The 26859-nt window shown below is 49.8% G+C and overlaps 1 protein-coding gene across 4 annotated transcripts in view; it reads right to left on the reverse strand.

Moving 5' to 3' along the window:
- Window positions 1-3985: 3985 nt before the first annotated feature.
- PRICKLE2 (prickle planar cell polarity protein 2) overlaps window positions 3986-26859 on the reverse strand; it is an 87732-nt gene continuing 64858 nt past the window's right edge. For all 4 annotated transcript variants that reach the window (XM_042880921.1, XM_042880924.1, XM_042880923.1 and 1 more), the window contains 6 exons: window positions 20552-20665; window positions 19159-19296; window positions 18211-18414; window positions 16670-16856; window positions 13602-14456; window positions 3986-5842 (listed from right to left, as the gene is read on the reverse strand). In XM_042880921.1, the coding sequence (XP_042736855.1) occupies window positions 4974-5842; window positions 13602-14456; window positions 16670-16856; window positions 18211-18414; window positions 19159-19296; window positions 20552-20665 (2367 nt within the window). In that variant the 3' untranslated portion in view covers window positions 3986-4973. The remainder of the gene's footprint in view (window positions 5843-13601; window positions 14457-16669; window positions 16857-18210; window positions 18415-19158; window positions 19297-20551; window positions 20666-26859) is intronic.

The raw sequence follows: 26859 nt of genomic DNA on the forward strand, positions 1-26859 counted from the left end.
CAAGAATGGATATTGCCCTGCTTTGCTGTTCCAAAAAAGCTAATTAAGCCAAGCACGGAAATAAAAGCTTCTTGAGCCTGCTCCAGATCAGTCATAAAAGAGTACTCACAAGCAAATATTTAGGGCCAATTAGACACCAGCACACAGCAAAGACCCCGGGATTCTTGCAGATAAAACATTATTACAGTGGTGCTTTGGAGATGGGGAAACTGAGGCACCAAGCCTGGGCAGAGGCAGCAGCTGGGCAGGGCTGGAGCTGCCATAAATCCCTGCACACACTGATGTGTACATGGCCTGGTGTCCCCTGGGGCTGAAGCTGCTGTGGGATCACAGCCTGGGGGCTGTGGGTTTGATTGTATGAATTATGTGTGTGTATAGAGACGTGTTTATAGCTGTGTGCATGTGTATGTGTGTGTGTATGTATATACTGTGATGTGATGTGCGCTCTTCAGAGTTTAATGCTTTATTTAGACCGAATTAACTTGCTTCACAGCACTTTGTTTATCCATTTTAATAAATCAGTTCTTTCAGCTAAATCTCACTTTAAGAGTTGATCGTATCCAGAGCCTCGAAGAGAGCAGCAGATATAAATATTTGCTTTTACAACGGGAAAACTCTCCTGAGAATGCTTTAGCAAACGGCTGCGGCCTTGCTTAGCACAGGGGCACCAGTAATTCTCTGCGTTGTTAATCAGAAGCACAGCAGCACAAAGGTGGGGCTGCAGATAAGAGGTCCCAGAGCACTGGGGTGGAGGTGCACTGTGTGGCTCTGAGCTCCCGTGCTCCCAGATGGAGACCAAGCCTGGATGTGGCGGCTAAGGAAAGATATTTTCTTAATATTGTAAAATAGAACGGTGGAAAATGGGAAGGCCTTTTGTAGGGTGCACGTGGGCAGGTGCTCCTGGGGCTCTCTAAAGCAAAAGCATGGATGGAGATACGGAGAGCCCTTTGGCTGCAAAGCCCAGCCTGGCTAATGGGGCTCCCACTGTGCAGAACTGAAATATTCCATCCGGTTCTTGAGGGAAAAAAATGTTATTATCAGGATTATCAGGTACTGGCTGTGAGCGCGCTGATATTGCAGTGTGATGGCTTGCAGATGCTTTTGGAAATAGCCCCAGCTCTCTTGTGACATGTTCATGGCCCGCAGCATCCCTGACCGCCAGTTCCCCTTGTACTTGAATGGGACCTGAATTCCTAAATCTGGGTTAAATTGTGTTTTAGGTTGTGTCTAGGATCTGGGTTGGAAATGTGTTGCTCTTCACTGTCATGTCAGGAGGTGTGAGAAAATGGGACACACACACACACAAAGGCAGGGCACTTGAGCTTTCAAATGAAGTCGTCTGAAGTTGCTCTTAGCTAATAAGCTCCCCTGGCCGCGGAGGATGGCAAGCTAATAGGTGGTAATCTGCAGGGGAATGAGGGCAGCCTAGATTTCATAAATAGCATGATTTTATGTAAATGCAAAGAATGGGGACCTTCCTCCTTTTTTCATCGTGAAGGAGCAAAGTTTGTCAGCTCAGGTGGCAATTCCCAGTGCCAAAGTGCAGCATGATGGCTCCTGTCTGGCTGGGTTTGGCTAAGGAAAGCAGAAGGTGGCTGCAGGGTGGCACCTCGCCTGGCCAGAGCTGTGTGTGCTGTTTGCAAATACGGGCTGAGCTGTGTGCTACAGAGCTCCTGACCCTGTCCTTCCCATTGCTACGTCTCTCTGCAGAGCCTCTGCTCATCTGGTTGTAATTTATCTGCATGGCTTCAAGCCTGCGTGGCTTTTGACTTCCTGAAAAATAAGGCTTGTTGTGCTGGATGCTTCTCTGCAAAGTTTGGTGGCTTTTGGGCCAATGTGCTGCCTGCATAGGGCATATTTGACTGTGGCGATGGGCCGTACTGAGCCCCCAGGCCCTCTGAGGGGAGTGGTCATTAAATTGTGGTCGAGTGGAGGAAAGAAAGAACAAAAAATATCTTTTACAGAAAAAAAAAGAAGAAAAAAAAAAGTTAGCAATGGACCTAAACAAACTTTTAATGCTGTTTTTAATAGCAAAGTTGACGTGGTGCCAGGATCACTCACATTCCACAGCTGTCAAGGGCTCTCTTGGCAAAGCCCCTCCACCAGCATCATCCCGGCTCCCCACCACCTGGTGCTCATCCCCACCTGCAGCTGGAGCCACGGGTTCCAAATTCTGGGAGCAGGAGAAGGCAGCAGAGCGTGTGTGAAGGCTGCTCCCAGGTGCTGGCAACCTGCATGCAGGCAGTGGGTGCACCATGGGAAGCAACCCAGCGGGGCCAGATGGTGTGGGAGCAGGATTTTACGGGCTTGTAGCTCCAGCCCTCAGGCTCAGTGGGTTTGTCAGAAATGGTTAATCATATTCTGAATAACCCCCCCAGAAAAACTACCAATTTTTCCCCTGTGGGACTGCTGGAGCCCATATGAAAAATGAAAAAGGTTTGGAAATCTGGTTTACATTTTTACTACTGGAATTTTGTACCAACTTGGTGTTTTCTTTCTTTGACAACGTGATGTGAGACCTTTGTGCTGTGCTGGCAAAGAGGGGAACACAATGAGATACTTGTTAATTTGCTGCCTGTCTGCTCTGATTTCAGTGCTGCAAACACGGTGGTTTGAAAGACACAGCCCTGCTTGTGGTGCTGAGGAGCCACTGCTCAATGAGCCCATCCGTTTGTTAAGGAATTGCACAGGAAGAAGCACAGCAATCCTGATGGTCAATAAGTCTTGAATACTCATTGGGCAAGAGGCAGAATTACCCTGCTTGAGTTAATTCTCAGAGAGGCCATGGCTGGTTGGTTATGCCCAAGGATTAGCTCTTTGCCATTTGCTGAGCAATGCAGAGCTTGCTGTACAAACAGACATCAGTCCTCAGACAGCTCAGCTGTACAAGGCACTTAGGGCTGATAGGCAACACTCATCGTGCAGTTAATCAGTGACAGAGAATTAAATTGTACATATTAAAAGCCAATTATATAATAACCTGTTGTTAGCGTCACACTTGTCACTGAAAGCAATGCCCCTACCCTCCTCACCAGGCCTGTTTGGGAAAACAAGTGAGGATCTGTGATCTTTCTAAGGAGAAGGCTGTTATTTATAAATTACAGGTTGAAGCTTTGCCTGGCACAATGCAGAACAGTGCAGTGGGTGGCAGCTGGGTGTGCTGATTCATTCGCACCAGGTTAAGACCTGGCTTGTTTAGCACAGGGAAACCAACGGGGGCAGAAGCCCCCTGCTTTGAGAGATGGAGCTGGGGATGGGACCCAAGTGCCTTATGCTGTAACTGCAGTAAGGGCCAAGTGAAAATAAGGCCTTTGTTAATTGCTCCATGACTAACCAACATGGCTTCAAAGTAAAAACATACACCCAAGACTCTTCCCTTTGGATGAATACTTCCATTTATTCCAACTGGAAAAAAAAAAAAAAACATTTTTTTTTTAAATATACTTAAGTGTTATCTTTTTTTTTTCTTTTTCTTTTTCAAGGAATAATAATTATCACATTGTCCTTTACAAACAACAGAAAAAAAATTCCTAGCAATATTTTGTGGCACGGAGACACTCATCTTCACAATTTTTCTGCATCTGCTGCTGCGGGTGGGCAACCCCACCTCCCCCACCAGTGCTGCTCCCGTGGTGGGGGGGAGGTGAGGCCCCATTGGAGGCAGTGGGGATACCAGGGCTGCTGCTGCGAAGCGCAGTGCCCACACAGCATCCGTCGCCTGCGCTGCGCTTTGCTGCCTCGATGGTTGAAAGCGTACAGAGAACAACTCACGTCCACCAGAACACAACACAGCTGAGCCCTGCCGCCGGGACACGGAACGGCTTCGGGCAGCAGGGAGCAGTTTGCAGTCGGTCTCTGAAGTGTTAGGCAGTAGGCAATGCTGAGACTTCCACTTGGTAATGAACAGCAGTTAACATAACCCAGGAAACTAGAGCACCATAAGACAAGTCTATATTCAAAACAACGTCATGCTGACATCACACAATTGCACCATTTACACTTTTATTTACTCCAAAGAATAGTTCGACGTTTAGTAACTTCAGCATTCTCTACAGAGGTGTAAAATTCCTTCTCCAGCTTTGGTCATTGACAACTTTGCGGACATTTGGTAGTTCTGTTCTTTCCTATTTGACAAAAAAAGTCACTTTTGCAGCTGTCAGGATTCCTGTATTTGACTGATAGTGAACCTGAAAACCACAGGTGTGAGCAGGCTTCAAAGTGCTGCCTTGGGCTCTTCAAGATGTAATGAGTCAGAAAATGTTTTCTTTACTTACCAGGAATAAAACAAACAGCAAAAAAAAAAAAAAAAAAAAAAAAAAAAAAGAGTTTAAAAAAATAAAGCAACTTAAACTTTCACTGATACGCTTAAGAAATTTGATGATGAAATGAAAAGGGAGGGCCCAAAGTATTCTGTTCAGCTCTGGCAGAAAACAGCTATGGATGTGGATGCTTTTTCCCAGCGACTCCTAAGATATAGAAATTCCTCTGATATTACAAAATACAAAAATATTTTCTCCAAACTCTCATTTACATCGCATTTACAACAATCATGGAAATAACTTAGGCTCCTACACTGAGAGAGACAAAGACGTACCAAAATGGCTCATGGAATACGACGATGTGGTGAGAAGCAAAAGCTACCAGTGACCAGGTGGTGATAGCAAAGAGTGGTGACAGAACGTACGGGCAAAGAGAACTCAACAGGGTGGCAGCATCTGGGAGAAAGAAGAGAAACTACTTGGTAAATATTACAGGCTAAAGTGAACTTCTTTTTTTTGTGTTTCCAAGGTAAGATGTGCAAAATATATTCACCGTGCCCAGGATTATAACTATTTATAGAAGCCAGTCTACAACCTTCTTACAAACCCTTCCTCTTTGGGTCCTTTTCTTACAATAAAAGCGCTTAATGATCTAGAACAGTGCAAGTTTGTGAGTTAATCTACATTCTCCAAAGGTGCCTGGCAAGGATGCCATTAGGATATGATACAGTTTTTGCTCTTCTGTCTTTTCCGGCTGTGCAACTGTCCCCTGCCGCCCAAGGTGGAAGACTTGGGCATGCTGTAGGAGCCGTACTTGTGCAGCAGCTCCTCGCTGGTCACGTACCGCAGGCGGGCGGGTTGGGGGATCGGCTCCCCGAGGAAATAGCCCTCGTTGTCAGACTCGGAAGAGGAGGAGCACGTCGAGCACCAGTCGTACTCGGCAAAGTAGGGCCCCCACCGCTCGCCCAAGTGGTTCTGCAGGGCGAGGTCTGACACTGTCCTGGGACAGTGGCCGTAGGCATCCCTGCGGGGACCCTGCTCCAGGCTCTCTCTGCAGCTCCTCTGGTGCATGAACTGATCGTAATCCTCCCTGGCTCGCAGCGAGGGCCTCTCCTTCAGTCGGCAGCACTGCTCACTAGCCAAGTGCAGGGCGTTATCCGAGCGGGAGCGCCGGGAGCGCCGCGGCCGGTGCGGGCGGTAGTGCCGCTCATCGTCCCGCAGTGGAGTTCGCCGGCGCGTGCGCTCGCTCATGGGGGCATGCCTGGTGCCATCCTGCGCCGCCAGCTTGGCCCCGGGCGTCCCGCTGCCGTAGTCGAAGCTCTGGTGCAGGCGGCCATGTGCCGGCCGCTCGCGGTAGCCCATGGGGCTGGCCAGGTCGTGCAGGTTGGGCTCCAGGTCTTGGTACTGCTGCACCGAGAGCAGGCTGCGGACGGATTCGGCGCTGCGGAACTGCACGGAGGAGTTGAGAGTCCCCATGGTGCTCAGCTTCTCTGAGACGTTCATGCCTGAGTCTTTGCTCAGGTCGGGCATGGAGAAGCGGGAGAGGTGTTCCTGGCGCTTGGCTCCGCCGTCTGCAGAGAGGCCTTTATAGGGAAGGGGAAAAGGAGGGAAAAAAGAGAGTTCAGGAGAATTTCTTATTGCCGGGGGTGCGGGGAAAAGGCTGTCTTTGGTCTGTACCTGCAGCCTTCTATTTTAAAAGAAGCTCAGTTCTTGAGATGCTGTCCTGAAGAGCCCTTCAAGACTATTTTTTAAGAGGAGACAGATCCTCCTCTGGGGAAATCACACCAACTTAAGGTGTTTTGAGTTGGACTCCAAGGACTGTGAGTTGTTTTTCACGACTTCCTTCTCCATATGTCTATGCTGTCTGTGGCTTGATAGGAATAACTACTGATGCCAGCAACAAACCTATGCGTCAGAGGTAACCCGAGGCCTCCTGCACGCTGAGGTAAGTAGGGTGCCATGATCCAGCACCCACTTCTTGCTCAACAAAGACATGTTTTGAAGGACTGAGCAGTGTCAGGAGCAGCCAAAAACAGGACCATCAACCAATTCAGGCATGTCACTGAGCTGCACTGTCTGGTTCCCAGGTGACACTCATGGTAGGATGGCAAGTGCAGCCTTGGCCATGTACAAGGGGCTTCCCGCAGCCCAAGAAGCCTTGATCCCACTACAGAGAAGTGGGGCTTCTGCCTGGCAGTATCATATGGTCAAGAAATTCAGCATGCCCCATGGTTCCATACCCCTGGCCTTTCTTCTGGGAGTTTTATATCCCACACTTGGAAGGGTTCAAGGCCAGGCTGCATGGGGCTCTGAGCAGCCTGATCCGGCAGGAGGCGAACAGCCCACAGCAGGGGGTTGGAACTGGATGACCTTTAAGTTCCCTTCCAACCTAAGCCACTCTATGATTCTGTATTTTCTGACCATTTTCTGACTATCTCCGTGTTGGCTTGACAACTGACTGCTTACATTTACAAGCTCAGGACAACATATTTTGCAAGCTGTTTCAAAGGAAATTCAATTCATCCCAAATCAAATGCAGAGTGTTTGCTTTGGCACTTTGCTCCCCGTCACAATCTCCCCGTGCAGACTGAACTGGGAGTGCTGTGCACCATCAGCAGGATTTTCAGCATGACGCACACCCCTTATGCAATCACCAAGAATTTATGACTTTGTAAATTAATTAGAAAACCCAACAACCCAACCCTCAATTCAAGAATAAACTTTCTTTTTTTTTTCTTTTTTTTTCCTTAACAAAAGCTGCTTGCATTTCATCAAGAGCTCAGCTCCTTCGGCATTAGCCATTGCAAGCCAAAAATGAGTGAGAACAACGGCTGCTGTCACTAACCCTGCTCACAATTCACTTCAGTGCATCTTTGGGACTTGGCAGCAAGATCAGGCTGCCCAAAGTAGCTGTGAGTGCCCCATCCCTGGAAGTGCTCAAGGCCAGGCTGAATGGGCCCTGGACAGCCTGAACTGGTGGGGGACAACCAGCCTACAGCGTGGGGTTGAAACTGGATGGTTTTTAAGATCCCTTCTAACCCAAGCCATTGTATGATTCTAAGATACTGCAAAAATGAGCAAGGTTTTCCAAAAGTTCCCAACCCAACTAAATGAAGGCAATCCCTGAATACCGCGGGAACAGGGAGAGGCAGAGCTTAGAAAAGCAAAGCCGTGATTTGTTCAAGAAAGATGCACTTCACACCAGGTCAGTGCCTCTCAGGTAGGTTAGCCCAACCCTGCTGGCTTCTGCAGCAGCCCTCCCCCCTCCTCCGTTTGGAAGCAGCCCCACACAATGCTTCCCATCCCTGCTGTTGCCTCACGGAACATCTGGCTTACAGCACTGGAGCTGCTGCTGCTTTGGTCCCGGTTACACTGGGATCACATTGTGCACTTCACCCAAGTCCCCTCTGTGTGAGCACCCTCACAGTGTGAGCAGAAGCCTCTTGCATGGGCAGTGCTGATCCAAGCATGAATCATGGCTGCCGCCAGCTGAACCCTGCCTCAATCGGCTGTGTCAGACAATAGCTGAGGCCAAAGAAAACGAACCCATGGTGACATCTATGCAACTCTTTGTTAAAGACACAGCAAAGCTCTGTAATGAGAAATAACGATACAGTGCTTTCCAGGATACGTTTTGGCAGCTTGCAAGGGCCTCCCCACGTCTGACACAGCACCTGTGTTCTCAGCTCCTGCAGGGCTGCACACAGTGAGAATAGCTGGGAGAATGTGGGGACAGGCTACCGAGGCACAGGGAGAGCAGAGCATCAGTGGGAACCCTGCACGCAGGAAAGGACTCGATGCTCAGGCTGAGATACAGAGCACACGGTGCTCCAGTCCCTTGCAGGCACAGAGGCTTTTCCTTTCCCTCTTTGATGGTCTGCACACAGGAAAACAATTTTGAACAAGGGCCTTAGGATACATGCACAACTCACGTCCAGTACAAGGTTTAATCAGTGATTATTAGGTCCAGGGGATTTTTTCGCTGTTGATCTGGATGGTATGGATATGATTAAGCACACGCTGTATAAAATCTACATTGCTAGGAAAGCATTGACTGCAGCAAGGCTGAATGCTGAGCTGGCTTTGAAGGGAGCACAGCCCTGCCATGCAGAACGGGAACACCACAGAGCTGCAAGTTGGAGATTACAGAATCCTGCCCCTCACCTGCGAGCCAAAGCCTCAGCAATACACAGCAGGAGCCTTCCAGCCTGGGTGCAGGGAGCTCAGGGACAACAGTAACAGTTTGTATAAAAATGTCATCTAGAAAGCGTGACCTAGGAATAAAGTTTGAAAGAGCAGGGGTTGTTTAGACTAGAGAAGGCTGAAGGGGATGTAACAGCTTCAACATGCAGAAAAATGCCTGCAGAGAGGAGGGGAATGCATTATTCTCCAGGTTTGCTGAACTGCAAGGAGAATTTCTGCAATAAAAGTGATTAGAAGGCTGCAAAAAGAGATACTGCAGGGAAATAGAGCTGCTCAGCAAGGACAGCTGCCGCTGCTTCTCAGAGCCCTGGAGAAACTGCTGTGGTCCTGCATTGCCCCCCCCCCTCTCCTATGGCCACTGAGCCTGTAGCAAGGCCCAAGCTCCTCAAGTTACCTGCACTTATTTACAGCCACTGCTGCTCTCTCCTAATGATGTGTTTCATCTGGGAACACAGCTAATAACCCGACTGAGCCCTAACCTGGCAAAAAGGGAGAGCGAAGGGGAGACTCTGCCATGCACTGGGTATCTTCTAATAGGAAACCTGAGAATCTGTTGCACAGGGCTATGCAGGAGCCTTGCTACAGCCCGGGGCTGCAAATCACTGCCCCTTTGCGAGGGCACAAACCTTGGGGTGACACAATCCACCCACCGTGCTCTGCTTCTGCAGAGTCATGCTTGGAGTCCCACTGGTACATGCAATAAATGCACCTCATGGGGCTTTGGATGCAAAAATCCTAAATGTTATTGAGCTTCTCCTTGCCACGCACTACACCCCAAAGCTGCAGCTCTGCATGAGGCACGGTGGTTATTTGGCTTCCACTTGCTGCTGTGGGCACTGAAGCCATGGAAACAAGTGCACTTTGGATGAACACAAGTGAAAGCTGCACCTCATCTGTGGGCATTTGACATGAAGCTGGAGCTGGCTGCAGCACAGAGCACAAAGCAGGCTTCTGGTTAGGAATAAGCAGGATGAGCCCCTCTGAAAGCCCTTCCCCACCCGACAGCAAAAGCTGTGTCAATCCTATATAAGGGTTCCAAGGAAAATAACACAGAAGAAGCAAACCAACAGCACAAAGTCCAAAGAGCTGATATTCCCTGCATGCATCATCTCTAAAACCCTGCCACAACAAAGCTCTTCAGCACACTTCAATTTCCCTGACTGCTCTATGTGTGCTTTGCTAAACCAGGGCTGCAGGTTGCATTAATTATGGATTATTAAAACACCGAGCAAATGACAGCAGAGGGGCTGCAGTGAGCACGTAGGCTTGGTGTGAGGCTGCAAATGAGGCACCCGGGAGGGGAAGCAGCTCTCAGTCCCCATTCTGTTAAACTCCCTGTGAAGCTTGGCTAACACTGGCAAGGCATCGCTGCAGCCCACGTCCCACTGCAGGGACAGCGCTGTCTGCCTCATCCCAACAGGGGAATGCAGAACTTATCATAGTGTAAACAAACAGGGCTGTACTGCCTCACTCTCCTCCCCTTCACATTCACCAGAGCGCAGGCAATCGCTCCTTGGCATCCCACAGAGGTGCCCAGCAGGGATGCAGCCATGCAGGATGGAACCATGTGCCATTTCCCATTCCCCTGTGTCAGAGCTCAGTCTCTCCCACAGCACAGGGCAGGCACGTCCTCCCCGCCCCTGAAACATGATTTATTTTCAGTTCAACCCCAAGAACTAAAAAGGAACTTAAGGACAAACAGCCTTCCCGTGGATTTGTTTATAACTCAGCCTCACTTCACTCCTGACTGACCTTGGGATGTGCAGAAATAAAGCAGAGCCATTATAAAACTGAAAGGCACAGAAAGTAAACAGGCTGCGAGGGGAAGGCCAGGTGCCCTGCAAGTTAGGGAATCCTGTCCAGCCCCCTCTGTCTGACTCACTAACAGAAGACCTTAGGTGGCCATCTCCAGCCAGCCTTTTCCACGTCACTTGTGAAACCAGCACATCATTCCTCTATTCCCAGCAAGGATCTCAACACCTAGAGACAGCCAAGGTCAGGCTGGATGGGCTCTGAGCACCTGATGGAGCTGCAGGTGTCCCTGTGCATTGCAGAGGGGTTGGACCAGATGGCCTTTAAAGGTCCCTTTCAAGTCAAATGATTCTGTGATTCAGCTGGCCAGCACGTGGGGACAGGGATGCAGAGGGCCTGATGTGCTACTGCTGCCTTCTCTCTTCTTTCTCTGCTCTTTATTCCATGTGTCCCTGCAGGTCCAAGTGCAGAGCAGAAGAGGTGAAGCTGTACAGAATCATGCCAAAACTCATGACATTCAGTGACAAAATACCAGAGAAGAAATGTCCCTGGCACTTATACAATACTTCAGCACTGACCCATCTTCACATGCTGGGCACATCCTCTCGAGCTGAGCAGGGAGAAAAACAAAGCACAGAATGAAGCACAGGGAGCTCTGGACATCCCCTTGCAGTGGGGCACAGGATCAGCCCCTGAACCCTGCTCCTCCTGAAGTCCATCCCCACCAGTGTTTGGGATGAGGTCAGGAGCTGCTGAGCCACTGTGTGCTTTCTTGGAAATCACATCTCAGCCCTGAGAAACAGCTTTTTTCCTCTTTTAGTCCTAGCATTCAGCATCTTCTACACAGGGGAGCAGGGGCTGTGCCATGTGGTGACACAGCGCAGTGTCGCAGGGACAAGCACTCATTCATTTTCTCACAGTCATACATTTTCTCTCTCTGCTTTCTGGCCAGATCACAGTTGCTGTTTAGTCCTAGAAAAACAAACTGTTTGGAGCCTCTGGGCATCTTGTAACAGAGGAGATAACAGAGACGTGTGCCATACATGCGCAGTCACATTGCACTCTGCATCAGCACCAGTTAACATATTTTGTCCTGGATTTACGCCTGTGACAGATGAGAGGAGGAAACGAAGCTCATCTGTTACCCTCACACAAACGCATTTTCTCAATACTTCCAATCTCTGTCTCCTTTTGCAGATGACACTGTCACCGCTCAGGGCAGCTTCCCCTTCAAGCACTCACGCTCTCTACAGGCTGCACACAAAGAGGCTGTCACCACAGAGAAACATTTAGCCTGCAGGTACCTCCTTAAGTGGGCTATTTGACCAGCTGGGATTTTGTGGAAATGGCTTGGAATCATCAGAGAGCAGCTCTTGGTGTCTGATTCAGCTGCTAGGCACACACAGCGCTTGCAAAACCTTTTTAGAGGGCAATGCAACAATCAGAGCCTGGCTACAAGAGGCTCCTAGGACTCGAGTTAACTCTTCTGTCCACAGGATAGGAAGCACGCCCGTGTTGCTGCCTGCTCTTACTGACATCTCAGCTAATTATTAGTTAAGATGTAACAGAAACATTACAGCAAAATCTGCTGCCAGGGAGGAACCACTCCACTTTTAATACATGCTCTGCAGGTCAGGAACTGTTTGCCCTTCAGCTCTCCATAAAAAAAAGAATGTTTTCAGCAATGCTGTAAAGTATCAGATGGACTCAGTACTCATTATTTCAACTGCAAGGTGAAGCAACCATGCAAAGTTGGTAACTCAAAGGAACCTGGGGCAGCAGGGGAGCACTGGAGCAGCTGGGGTGTGCTCTGCAAGGGTCTGCAAACTTGAGATACTGGCAGACCCCGCGTTCTTTTTTAGCATGATTTACAGGATGTGCATGGGGAAAAGCAAGCAGTGCAGCAGCCTGGTTTGTATTTGCATGATACGTGCCATGGAACTTGCTTTGAGGGGATAAAGAAAGGCAGTGACTGTGCCCTGTCACCAAATTTCAGCTTTGCAACTGGGTTCAAAATCACAGACCTTGGCCAGGTCACCGAGTTTGTCCTCCAAACACTACCAATGAAATGGGATAATTCTACCTTTGTTCCCAGCGCTCTCTGCCAGCAGCACAGCGCTGGGAGCTGCCTGTCATCAGCCCAGTGCCCCTGCAAAGCTCAGCCAGGTCCCAGAGCAAAGGAGATTATTAGATCTTACACATTAATAAAAATGTTATCACCTCCCTCTTCAGAGGTACTGCTTACACGCGTTACAAGCCCCATCATGCTGAGCTACTTCCCCGAAAAGCAGCAAAGAAGCAAATCATTGTGCAGGCACTGTCTGCAAGGAGACACACTGCAGCTACATGAGGGAAGATGCCGCTGGGAGATCTCCCTCCCAGCATTTCTAAAGGGGTTTCTAAAATGAAATCCATAATGAGTTTTCACTCTAATATGAAAGATTTGCCACGTTTTTTGTCTCTTGACCTGTATCCCAGAAACCTCGTTACACTTCAGTTCCAAAGATGGAAACAGTCACTTCAATATTAAGATATTGCTCATAGGAACTCGGTGTTGCTCAAGAGTATTTGTACTGGGGTTTGCACAAGAGGAGGAACAGGAGTGGTTTTTGAAACGTGGGGCTTTGCTTTGTGGAGCGCCTCCCAGCTCCCTCTGCATTTCACATCTTGCTTCTGTGTGTGCCTGTGTGAGGCTGCAGCAAAACCCAAATGCATCTGCAGTGAGATGACACACTTGGATACAGTTGGGACAAAAACGCAAGAAAGGGAAGGAATTTGCCCTAACTAGCCACAAGTTCCATAGCTGCACATTGTGTAAAAGGGGTTAAATGTGATTGTTTCAAAGCATTTAAAAATATTTCTAGCCCACAACGGCAGCTGACAACAGTCCTCAAAATGCTGAATGCTGGAATCTGTCTCTGCTTTAGCAGTTGGCCTTGATTTTTTCTCTCTTATGCACAACGGAGAGGATTAAAGAGCTCGAAAACATTTGTTTCAAACTACGTAGAAAGGCCAACCATATACAAAGCACTGCATTTGCTAAATGGGCAGATCGAGTGAGACAGGGCTGCCAGGCACACGAGGGAGCAGGCAGGCAGCCGGTGGCCCCCAGCCATATCCCTTGGTACCCATCCTGCCCTAGTGCCAGCACATCTGGTGGCAGGAAGGAGAGAGCTAGAAGCACCCTACTGCCCTCTGCATTAGTTATAACACGTTATAACAAGCCCAGCTCTTGTGTCCCAGGCCAGGGTGACCGTGTGCTTTGTGGATCTGGAATCTGTTTCAAAAGGAGGAAATGCTGCAAGACTCCTGCCACAGTGACCCTGTACATGGAGCCTTGCTGAGCACCAGGGCCATGTCACACGGCAGAGGGAAGCAATGACATACCTGTGGCATTAGAAAGAGCCAGGGACTCCATGGAGCCTCGGGGAGTTTGCTCGGTGGGCGTCAGGTCCTCTGTGAACTTCAGGGTGTTGATGGGGTGCCGGGTACGGCACTGCGGCGTGGGCATCCCGCCTTCCTCTTCCTCTTCGTACTTGGGAACTTTGAGGCTTCCCCGGGTCTCGGGGAAGCTCTGGTTGGACATGTCGCTGTAGCTCTCCTGGGAGCGAAGCCTCCCCGAGTAGTAGTCCTCTCTGCAGTCCTGGATGAAGCTGCCTCCGTGCCCCTTCATGGCCAGCGAGGAGCTCCTTTTCGGGTTGCTGAAATGCTTAGCCCATAGATCTGGCTGCGAGCCTGGGACCTGGCTGGGGTTATAGGAAGTCCTGATATTGCATTGGCTGAGAAGCTGGAGAGGACTCTGGGCCTGCCCCTGCTCCATCTTGCTCCCATAGTGGTAGAGCTCATCTCTGCTCCTCCATACGTGCTCCCGGTTGAGGCTCGGCGTCTGGCTGGCCAGGCTCAGCAGGTCCATCTGCAGCGAGAGCGGGTCCACGTCGGTGGAGAGGCGGTTGGAGGTGACCTGCAGCTGGCTCAGCGCCGCCTCCTCCGCCTTGCCCTTGTTCTTGCCGATCTTGGCACTGCGGCGGGACTCCTTGGCCCGTGCGCTCTGGAAGGCTGAATCAGAGGAGTCAGAGCCGTTGGGGTCATCGCCCACACTGCAGGCCCGCGAGCAGAAGATCTGCCCCTGCTTGGGCAGGAAGGGCCGGCCCAGAAGGGACTTCTTGCACTGCGCACAGCAGAAGCAGGTCTCGGTGGCGTGCCAGTGCTGCCCGTCATACGTCATCTGGCCCTGGTCGATACCTGGGGGAAACCACGCACACAGTTAGGCCACCTGATGGATGCTCATTGCTTCCTGCCCTAAACCCTATGTGCCCACTGCTCGGCCGCCCTGTGACACCTACCCGCACTCGCTCTCAAAAGCCCTTCGGTGGGGTTTCTCTGGCGAGTGAAGTTACGCCCATTCCTAATTCTTTGCAGGTTGCAGGCCTTTGTTAGGGAGTTGCTCAATGCTGGGAAAGGCAGCGGAGGCGAGCCTCAAGCTATTTCATATTAAATGGGGATATTTCCGATCATAAAGCAGAGGAATGCAAGAAGTTCTCCATAAAGTCCTTGAAGCCAAAGCAATAATATGCTGCCTATTTAAAAGCCAAAAAGCGTCCAACCAAACCATAAAGAGGGATCTGTAAGTACGTAACAGAACAGATCTCATCCCTGCCCCTCGCTGCTCCGGTCCTGACTGCCTTCCCAGATTCACTTTATTCTGGCTGCTGGGGCCCCCTTTTCCAAAAGGCAGACAGAGCCTGCTCCAGGGGTTTAAGTGTATCCCCGTGCTTCCCCCCTCAGCCAAATTTTTTCCTGCCAAGCCTCTTGGGATAAGTAATGGAATGAACACAAAGAGCTTGTCCCCAGCCAGTGACACCCCAGGCTAGTTGCAAGCGTCGGCCAGAGCCGCTGTAGCACGTGCCTGCTACAGACATCAGAGCTGTGAGCAGAGCTCCCAAGGCTTCAATTACAGCACTTATTTGCTGTTTGAGCTGCCATTCTGGGCAAAAGCCTCTGTTACCTGAGAAACTGCCGCACAGGGTGCAGGCTGGCTGAGCTGTGGGGAGCCTTGCTGCATGTGTGCACAGCCCTGCTTGCACGCACACTGCAGCCCCTGCTCGCACACATGCAACAGCCCTGCCACTGGAAGTGTCCGATGCCACTGGTTGATTTACAAATGAACTATATGCTCACAATCCCTTTTATTCCAAGTTAAACTTGCTTTAGCCTAGTTGGTTTTTCTGCCCCTCATAACGAGCGAAATGCTTTATATAGAGTGCCCTCGTAGACAGAGAGAAAAGACAGCGGGTGGGATTTCATCAGCTTCTTTTTCAATGATCCATAACTATCTTGCAGAGACAGGGGCACAGCTTCCCTGCTCAGCAGCTCTGCCATACATCCCAGTCCCTCTAAGTCTCAAGCACACGCCTGAGTTCTGCAGCTGCTAAGCACATTTAGCAACTACCAAGAGCAAGTTGCAGCAAAATGGCTGCAGCCATTCTTTGCTAGAAATGTGCAAATGCACAGCAAAACGGGAACTGGAGGGAAAACCTGGCAGTGAGCAGGCTCTCTGCCAAATCCCTGCACCAGCTTTTGCCGAGGTGCCCATACCAGGTGATCAGCCAATGTGCTTACCTGTTACAGGTACCCCTCTTCTAATGAGGCCTGGCAAAATGAAATCCCAGCTGCCATGGGAAAGGGGAAGCAATGGCTGGTTAGCCGAGCTCAGTCTATGCAGGGCTCTGTAGCAAAGAATTGGCAGCAGATGGGTGAAGCACAAGGGAAGGGACCGTGAGAGGCACAACAGCTGCTTCTGCACTGTTCTGCAGCTGAGCTTTCAGAAAAGATGTGCCATAGGATGCAGCAAACACATCTTCCAAGTGCTTTGTTGAAGCCTCGTGTCTTCCCCTGTGCCATCTGCCCGGTGCACAAGAGCAAAATGTTTTTTTTGCCTCCCTCCAGCCTGTGAATGATTGGAACGCTGCACTGGCACGTGAGTTCACCTCCACGGACAGACAAAGGCTGCCTGTGTGCCATGCGTGCAACCGCATGAAAATGCTCAGCCAAAGGGCAAAGCAAGCTGTGCAGCCATGCAGTGAGGAAAGAGCCAGACTCGGTGAAACGCACACCCCACACCAGCCCATCTTCCTGCTCCAAAAAGGCAAGTTGACTCTGATGCATTATTTCTTTCTGCCTGAGAACATCTGTCTGCAGGTTAATTATAAAAAGGCAAACAGAAACAATCATGATGCCTAATAAGCAACCATCTTTTGCATCAGTAGCTCATTAACTCCTGTGCGAGTCTTCAGCTAGCTGAGCTGGGAGGAAGCTGAGATTCAAAGAGATAGGCTGCTTACAGGAAAATGAGGTTTAAAAGAACAGTGTGTGCATTAAATTCTGCCGAAGAAAGCTCTCCCTAGTTACACAGCTCCTAGGACTGCTCTGCCATGGACAGGGAGGAGCACACGTACCGATGTGCTGGGCGCAGGTGTCGCAGTACTCAGCATAGAGGGACTCGAAGCAGCTGCAGCAATAGGGCCGCCCGTCCTTCATGATGTACCTCTGCCCCCCCAGCACAGTCTCACACTCGAAGCAGCAGAAGTGCTTCATGTGCCAGTGCCGCCCTTCGGCCTCGGTGCATTCGTCAGCAAAAATGATCTGGGGGAGGAAAAGAAACGATGGAGCAGAGTCAGTCAGAGAGGGGACCCAGGATGTGGCCTTTGTGTCTCTTTTGCTCACACAACCTCTGAATTTCACAGCTAAACCCTCAGCCTCACACCCTGTTAAAATGCAAATGGGTGCACGGACCACAAAGCGTTAATGTCCAGCTTGCAGTAATGGGTCCTGGGGGTGCTTGTAAGCACATCCATCAGCAGAAGGGGTCGATGAGGGTAATAAACACGCTCACATACAACCCATCGATCCAGGGGACTTTTGAAGAAATGAACAGCCACTTATTAAAACACATCTACCCGTCTCTGAAACAGGGACCTGACTACAAAGGATGACTGAAAGCACAATGAAAAGTGGCAGGTCTCTGGAGGGGAAACAGAGCTACCTGGCTCCTCACCATCACCCCCGCCCTGCTGCCACCTGCTTGCACTGACAGCTTTCCCCTTTCTGAGTTCCCACGTCACAGTCAGTGCTGGATGCTCCAGTGAAAGAAGCGTGTGCGAAAGAAGCCGAATGAAAGAAAGCCTAGCATGAGAATTTGCAAGGATAAAAAGTACAAGAAAAAAATTACCCAGCCTAAACCATGAGGAAACTGGGCCAGTTGCATGGTTAGGAGTTGTTTTTTCACCGGTAACATTACAAATTTAATTGGATACATACGTCAATGTTCTTCATATTTCAAGCACATATAGCCCTGGATTTTTACTATTACACGCTTGCATAGATGGGACTTGGTATTTTATAGTACATATGGTTTTCCACACTATGGTTTTCTGAACTTTAGAAGCCAGAACAATTTCCTTCACCAGCCTTTTAAACAGAGATTGACACTTGAGAAATGCTCAGAGTCAACTCTGCACGGTTTTCTACGTTCGTTTTGTATTCCATTTGTTCAGCTTCCTGCATCCCTTTAATCTCCTCTCTGCAAGCCTGTTTTGGCTCGGCGTGCGCTCAAACACTACTGCTTGTAAGAAACACAACACTCATCCCACCAGAGGCTTCCTCCGGGGGAAGAGAGGAGAAGGAAGGAAGGGCACACACAGCCAGGCTGAAATTACAAAGCATGGGTGGGTGTGTTGTTACTGGAAATGCTTTGGGTAGATTTCAACACAAAATCCCACAGGATGCCAAATGGAAACCCTACGAAAAGCTTGCAAGGCAAAGCCAAAGCATCATACTTTGCATCCATTCCTTCTGTACACAGAGAGGAAATACCTTCTCATGCATCTGTGCTGGGGTGCATCTTTTTGGTGGCACCAAAAAAAAAGCCACCTCATGCTATAGAAAAACAGACGACAGAGGTGGGCAGTGGGGTTTCATGGGGTTTGTGGGCTCTTACCTCATCGCACGCTGCACACCGAGGCTTGAGGCACTCGGCATGGTGCCTGCCACAGTAAATCTTGCCATCTTGGTAGAAGTAGATCAGATCAACCAGCAGTTCATTGCAGACGCTGCAGATGAAGCAAGGAGGGTGCCAGCAAACGCCGTGCCCAGCTCGCGAGGCAAAGACGGCGATGTCCCCTCCGTTGATCTGCCCACCGCACTGTTAGAAAAGCCAACATGAGACCAGTGAGTCCATCCCTAACGAGATGCTTTTGCAAAGGTAGCAGAAAGTGGTAATTCACTGTTCGGGAATCCCCCTCCTGCTGCCTCTCCAAGAATCTCAGCAGCTTTTTGGATCCCATCTTGGTTCCACTTCTGCCTTGCCCGTGTCTCATTGCGGTGCTGACAACCCAATGGGCACTCACTGTGATGGTGACCCAACGACTGCTTGCTGCAATAATGTATCTCAAATACTGCATTCAGTTTTAGACCCCTCACTACAGGAAAGACATAGAGGCACTGGAGCATGTCCAAAGGAGAGCAATGAAGCTGTGAAAGGTTTGGAACACAAGACTTATGGGAAGCCGCTGAGGGAACTCGGATTGTTTAGTCTGGAGAAAGGGAGGTTCAGGTTGGACATTAGGAAAAAGTTCTTCTAGAAAAGAGTGTTGAACGCATTGGCACAGGCTGCCCAGGGAGGTGGTGGAGTCACTGTTTCAGGAGGTGATCAAGAATTGTGAAGATGCATCACTGAGGGATGTAGTTAGTGGGCACGGTAGAGGTAGGCCAATGGTTGGAGCGGATTATCTTAGAGGTCTTTTATAAGCTCAAAGATTCTATGATTCTATCCCCAGGATCCCAGCAGCTTTCCCTACACTAGCTTTGGGATTAGTGACTGCTCTGGTGTCCAAAATCCATGGGGTGCTCATGGCATGCTCCCATCACTCTGTTGCCTGCTACCCACCTGCTCGCAGATGGCTCCTGTCATGGTCACAGGGAATGGTCGGACATTTCCTCTCCCTAAGTTTTCCCTCTTCCTTTGATTGCTGAAGAGCTTGAGCTCCCTCTTCTCCTCCTCATCCAATGAATTACAGTAACGGACCTAGAAAACAGAAGCGATGTTCGGTGATCCGAGCCATAATCCCATAGGCTCTGCAAAGCTCACTAAAGGAATCCAAGAAAACATACAGCCACCTCCATAGGTGTAACTTCAGCAGAAATTCAAACTCTTCCCAGCCACCATTTCTACGATGCATAAATGAAAAACAACTGAAAATGTACGACCAGGCCTACTTCTTCCACCAGCCACATTATAGCAGAGACATTACAGCAGTATCCAAGTGTTTTGATGGTGTTTCTCAAGCACGGCCCACTTTCCCTGTGTAAACAATGGAGTTCCAGCTATTTGGGAACTCCAACGGTTATTTCTCAACACTTCAAGAGGAGCAAAACCAAGCACGAGTGGGAACTGGATGCAAAATGCTCAGGGAAGCAATGCTCAGGGAAACAACACTTGCTTGTCATTCCAGCCTGCAGCAGCTTTGCTTTGCTGCGCATTTATCCCGGCGTTTTCCAGCTGTGGGTTTCTGACACTGCCAGAGGAGGCAGGAGGGCAGGTTTGGGCCCGAGGGTGCGTGCGAAGCCCCTGCGCGGTGCCGGCAGCGCCGCACTGCTCCGGTGGCACCCAGCCACGCATGGGCAAAGTCGTGAATTCCTGACCTAGATGAGACAAAGTACCCGCTTATCTTTTCCAGTGCAGCTTCTTCAAAAGGAGCACAAAAATCTTTTTTTGTTGCTGTTGTTGACAAAGGGAAATGTTGCGGGCTAGCAGCAGCCAATGTTCTCCCTGATAAAAAAACACGTCAGACAGCAGACCCTTTCTGCTGCCTCACACGTCTTTCCTGCAAGATGCAGCGAGGTGTGCTTGCTCTGCAGGTGTTGACTCAAACCCCGGCCTCCCAGGCTCACAGCTCGTGAGCAAAACACCTCGCCAACCTGGTACACATCAAGGTGAGCTGGAAGGAGCGCCTGGGAAAGGCTTTTGTTACTTTGCATCTGGCTGAGATAAACACAACTTACAGCTGCTTTGAGCGTGGCTTCCAAAGGCTGGGAAAGTGCTTTTATGGCAGAGAAGTGCAGATGATTTCAAAAACAAAAACTGAGACTTAAAAACAAACAGCTCCCAACTTCCAGCAGAATCCTATCAGGTAGCAAACAGCTCTGTTGAAACAGCAATGCTGCCAAACTCCATGAAAAGGCAGAAAGGGCTGCAAAAAAGCCACCCACACCTCCAAAGAGAGAGACAGCAGGACAAGCATCCCATGCCCTTCTGTCACCAACACCACGAGGTCACTCACCTCATTGTCATGAGGAGGCAGCTGGTGCAGAAGCTGCTTGATGCGAGACTTTTCCCCCGGGCTGTTGACGTAGGGCACCTTGTCTTCTGGAAGGCAACTGTAGTACTGGTGCACCTAGGGAGCAAAAACAGGCACCAGTTATCTCTGACCGAGCAGAGCAACACAGCCACGAGCTGCCTCAGTTTTGCTGCCTTTTTCTCCCAAGAGGGCTCCAGGAGGGCGGCAGCGCCTGCCGGCTTGTTACCGTTTGCTCTGTCAGCCTCCATAGCGTTAGCATGCTTGGCTAGCTGCGGGGATGTGTCGGCACCTGCCTCAGCAGGGCAGGTTACAAAGCCTGTGCCCCGACAGCCTCCGTGTTGCTGGCTATATCTCAGCCTCCACCTCCATCAAAACCCTCCGGGTCTTTTCTGCAGCAATTTGTGAAAATAAACAGCAGATAACATCTGTTGGAAGGCTTGTTTGCTGTTCTTTCCTTCTCTTTCGTCTCAGAGTATATAATTAAAACCAATTATGACAAGCGCAGCATGGTGGGGCCCGGCGTGCCCTGGTGCAGGAAGAGCCTGGTGAGGAAGCACGCCCTGAACTCTGCGCTCCGGCTGCCACACCTGGGACATGCACAGAAGGGCTGGGATGCAGCGCCCTGGCCCTGCAGCAGCACTAAAACGGCCACGCAGGGGTTCAACAGCAAGGGGAGAAGCAGGAGAGGGTGAAGGTAAGGAAAGCTCTTGCTGCTCGGTTGGGATCAGGAGACTCTGGATGCCGGGGCAGGACAAGGGGGATGGATGGCTCCTTTCAATCTGTGCTCGGCTGGAGAGAAGCAAACTGCTTTCTGCTTTTGCCACCATGGGATAAACTCTCCTGAGGTGTTTCCTCTGCTTTTGGGAGCTTTTTGGACACCACCGCTGTGGTGTTTTCTTCTCAACTGCTCTATTCTTCTCTGTACAAATGCTTGGATCCAACTTTCCCATCATGGCATTTTATGACAAAGGAGCTTGTCAGCAGGTCTCCACCTGTGGTGCCAACAAGGGGACTGCTCGTGTCACCGAGCTGAGGAACACACTTTGGAGCCATGTGAACCCCTGAATTTGCTTTGCTAAAGCACAGCAGGAACAGACCCAGCAACTATAGAAACCACCAAAGGCTGAGAAGCATTTTGTTATATTAAAAAGGGAACAAACTTACATAGGTTATAACACTTACTTGGCATTTATAGAGCATCCTTCATCCAAGGACATCAAATCACACTGAAAAAGCATTCCTATAACACGCTACATGAAGGAGCAAATATATCCACTGAAAAGCACTATTTATGGTGTAACAATGTTCTGCGAGATTCTTGAATTCATGCACCAGGTCCACAGCAGAGCTTGCAGCAGCAAACCCAGTGCTGTGTCCCTGCTGCCATGGTCTCCGTTCAGCTGCTGGGCTCTGGCTTCTCCCTGCGGCGCTGTCCTGGGGCTCCGAGCACCGCTGGCTCCTCTTGGCCACCTCCAGGTGCATTAGCTGGGCTGCCCGGTTCCACCCCCGCTCAGGGTGCTCCGTTTGGTTCCCTTGTGATGAAGATCTTCTGCCCGTTGAGTCCTTGAAGTTGGCAGCAACCAAAAATCTTTTTTTTTTTTTTTTTTTTTTCCTGAAGAGCCACCAGATGACATCAGGCTGCTCTGCTCCCCGTAGCGATGAGCTGTGAGACACGCATCCTAGGTGAGAAGCAGGGATATGTGCCTTTCCCTCAGCATAGGCAGCCAGGAGCTGCCTTTCCGGAGCCCAGCGTGGCACCACATGTGCGCATGGCTCCTTCTCCTGCTTCCGCTGGGAAGTTTTCCATTTAACCCCAACAGGTCTGCGGGAACCGGCTCTCATCACACCAGCAACATTGCTTGGCAGGGATGGGCAGTTTGGTTTGAAAAGCAAAGCAAAACAAATACAACAGGCTCCAACCTGTGTTCTGCTGCCTGCAGTAACCCAAAAGGGTTTGCTTTGGGGTCAAGGCAGCCAGCAGGATCTTCTGCATTGGTGCTTGCAGAAGGGCTGCAGAGGCAGCTGCTGGTCCTTTCCTATGGCTTTAAGTAACAAACAAGCCCCACCACATGCAGGTGATGAGTAGAAGGCTGTCCCTTGCCCAGGTGATCATAATTCAGGTAATACAACCTCTCATTTGTTGTCAATTTCCAACTTCGGGCTGCCAGAATTGGGGTGGCAAAGCCCAGCCATGAAGCAGTGATGCTTGAGAATGAAGAAAAATAAAGGAAAAAGGGATTTTCAGATACATTTGGCTTTCCGAGGAGAAAGGCCTGCAGAAAACGTTAACTCACTGGAAAAGTAAAACTGCTCTGTCTGCACTTTGCTTTTGAACAAAAGGTCAGCATTTTCCATGAAAAAAAAAGCTCCTCCTCCATTCAGTTCTGGTTCAAAGCATGCACAAGCCTTACAGCCATGAACCCTCTGCAGAGCCACTGTGGCCAAAGGGCTGATCCTGACCCCTGGGCATTGGTGGATGGTTATCCCCTGACTTTTCTGCAGCACGAGCTCCACCAAATAATTGCTTTTTTATTAAATACTTGTGCTGTATGATGCAGCAACTCAGTGTCCTGCTATTTCCCCTTGCAACAGACCTACTTCATCTACAATTATTCTAACCAAGATGCTCAGGAGCCACTTGAGGCACACGGCTGGATTTCCTGCAAAGCTTCCCCACTCGGCCCTCTGCTGCAGCCTCTGCTCCCATCTCGCTGGGAGAACCCCCTGAAGAATCTAAAAAACATCATGCCAAGTCACAATAAGACTTCAGTGTGGGCTGGGGGCCCCAGATGCCACCAGGGTGCAGTGGCAAAAATGTTTTCCATGCTATGGCTGAACATCCCCAGCCATCCTCCCCATTGCGTGCATTATCCTCGTCTTCAAAAAGAAACTGTTTCAAGGGCTCTATGTTTTAGTGAGGGCACGGATAACAACTGCTGATACGTATTTTGGAACTTAACAGCTCCTCCAACCTAAAAGAGAAAAGGGGAAGATAGAAACCAGGAGAAAGGAAAGAACACAATGTAAAATGAGGGTAGAGAAAAGCCTTTAAAGTGGAGCCAACTTTATTCAAAGGCACTGAGGAAAGTAATTACATTAGTTTACATATGCCTTTGTGTTTCTGCAGCCTTCCTAGGCTCGGGCTCTGTTTCCAGTTTAATTTTGTCAGCTGCCATCCCATCCCTGCTGAACACAGGCAGAAGCGTGGCTTCTGCTGGTGGCCCCTCAGGCTCCTTGCCAAAGGCAGAACACCCCCAGCCCTTTGCAGGCAAAGTCCTACACCTCCTCCAGGAAGGAAAGGTTTGCAAACAACTTGTGAGCTTATGGCATTGATGAAAGGTTTCTTTGATCAAAGAAATAAAAGTGGGGGTGGAAAAGCAAGTGCTTTCAGGCAGCGTGTGCTCAGGTTGCAAACGCAACACCCTTCCACCAGGTGCACCCCAATCACAACACCCCAAGCACCCATCAGGCAGGGCTGCTTGGTGTGATCAGACTGCTGGAAGGGCCATAAAGGAGCATGAGGTGTCCTGGCATGCTGCAGCTGCAAGTGATGACTTGCAGAGCCACAACAGCCGGGCAGTAGTCCTGCTTCGCCTTCCCCAAACCAGCCCTGCTAGGGCAGGATGCATCTCATGCAACACAGTACCCGGACATGACCCCAAAAAGGGACCATAGTTGGGTAAGCAGGGGTGTGGGAGATTTGGGAGTGTGATGAGTTTTGGCCCAAGAGGCTGCAACAAGCCCATGCTGGCCTTTTAGCAGCATGTGAGACATGGGGTGATCATAGAATCGTTGAGTTAGAAGGGACCCTTAAAGGTCATCTAGTCCAACTCCCCTGCAATGAATAAGGACAGCTACAGCTCAAACGGGTGCTCAAACCCATCCAGCCTGATCTTGGGTGTCTTCAAGATCTTCTACACTGAGCACTTGGAATCTACAGAGGAATGATGCTGATGCATTTGTTAGCTCTACCATTCCTGCTGGCTTCCGGTGGAAAACAAACAAACCACATATAAATAACTTTCTTGAAGCATCTGCAACATTTTCCAAGTGCTCGCACACATACGCTCACAAAAGAGCTCTGCAGATCACAGCCAGCATGAAGCTATAAAATGGGTTCGGTTGGACCCACACCTGGCACGTCCTCTTCCTCCACGGACATCACGATACAAAGCGCTTCTTTATTCCTCAGAGCAAAACAGCCCTGGCAGCAAGACCAGGCGTCCTGGAACAAAGCAGCAGTGAGCACTGCGAGGCTGCAGCCGGGCACGTCCCAGAGCAGCAGAACACCCTACAGGGCAACCACGAACCCACCTCCCTGCTGTGCCCACGAGCAGGCTGCCCTGCAACCAGGGAGCTGCTGCCAGATGGGAGGCATTAAAGGCATCTTGGTGTGCTTGCTTGTTGTTATTCAGAACTATCTATCTCCTCTTATAATTGAGGTACCCCCAGGGAGCGTGGACAAAACCAGAATATCCAGGGCTGGAAACTGTGCTAGAAAAGTGACACAAACGAGGAGAGAGACACACAAAAGCATCAGGTGGGAGATCGCTCCCCAAACCTGTGTGCTGACAGCAGACAGCACTCCCAAGGCTGGACTACCCTGCACCCCTGCTCCCACAAACCTACCCCAGAATCACAAGGACAAAGGCAGGGAACAAAGAGAAACAATTCCCATAACATCTATTTGTTCTGGCACACTGTGCAGCTCTCCGTGCACTCCTCTCTCACAGCTAATGGCAGCGCATCCGCTGAGTGTTGCTGTTCCCTGGTCTCTTGTTGAGAATGACATCAATTTCTGTCAAGCTTTTGGAGCAGCTCTTGCTCTATAAAAGATCCTGCAGAGACATTGCTTCCTGCTGGCATTAAAGAAGAACATTTGAATCAAGGACACACATCCACAAGTTTTAGACTTGTGAAAGCACATGCCATGAGGTTTCTTTTTTGGAGCACAAAATTGAAACTGGATTAAACAGAGACAGAAACAGCGCTTTCAGAAGCATATGAAGGTGGTCTGGCTGTGGTGTGCTGTCCAGCAGACCCCCACCCTCAGAGTCCCCTGGAGCACCAGCAGTTATAGCAATCATCTGCTGCACTGATTGCAGCTGATAATTCCTCTGAGTATGCCACTTAAAATGCTCTTGTATTTATAAGCTGTGGGATAGCGTGCTGGAATAGTGCTGCAGTGAGTACAGGCTGTAACCGTACACTGGAATAAAGCTCCAGGACAATACACTGGGATGGCTCTGTTCTATTTTCCATTCCCTGCTCTTCTCCTGCCTCTTACCTCTGTCATCCATCACACAGGTGCTTCAAATCTGAGAACCACGCAACCCATGTCAGAACAGTGCTTTTCTGTTTCTGGGGCCAACGAAAGCAGCCAACTCCTTCCCTGATAAGACAGCTCAAGAATTAAATTGTTTTAACAGCTCCCACTGGCTCACAACCATCAAACCAATGCCCTCGGACACAGAAAGAGAACAGAGGTCCAGATGCATGGTTGTACACTGTTTTCCTATAGCAGAGTGGGGATATACTCATGCCTCCTCCTCCAATGGGTCCATTGCAGGGTGGGGAAGCAGCTCAGCTCCAGACCACGAGCTCACGAGGTACAACTGCTCTCAGCATCAGGGTAAGATCAGGAGTTATTCATGGAGATCTTGTTATTCCTGGCCATAAATTATCGATTTTCCCTTGCTTGGGGGCTTAAGGCATAGGGTTGATTTGGTCTGTCTTGACTATTCCTTGCTGCACACAAGGAGTGAAACAGTTTGCTGGATTCATAGGGCTCAAGAAAGGGTGAAAAAGTAAAATGTACTCAGTCGTGATCCATAGGCCCAAGTGAGGCACATGTCCTCCAGAGACAGCTGGCCCAGATAAATGACTTTCTGCCACACTGAGGAGGTGGAAGCGGCTATTTGTAGGTAAGGTGTAAATGCTTGCTGTAGGTTTGTCTCCACTGTTCTCTGCTCACTTATGAACAGCAGCTGATGGAGCCTGCAGGTTCTGTAACTCAGGGCTGTGCTATAAGCCTTGCAAAAGATTCAAGCACAGGAATCAACATTGTACATCAGCTCCTGAACAAATTCCCTGTGACACTGACAGTCTCGCACCACACTGCAAAGCTCCTGAGGTCCCAGCCTTTGCGCCTGCTTTAGAATAAAATGATCTTCTGAACTTTAGCATGGCTAATTTTAGCTCAGATGAGATTTTCCTAACTTTTAAGGGATTCAATTTGAGCAACCGTGCTGTCAGCAAGAGGGAATTAAGTTCTTACAGCACATAGAAAG

Source organism: Lagopus leucura, unplaced genomic scaffold (assembly GCF_019238085.1).
Source record: "Lagopus leucura isolate 7727_CA_CO unplaced genomic scaffold, USGS_WTPT01 Super-Scaffold_100028, whole genome shotgun sequence".
NCBI classification, from domain to species: Eukaryota; Metazoa; Chordata; class Aves; order Galliformes; family Phasianidae; genus Lagopus; species Lagopus leucura.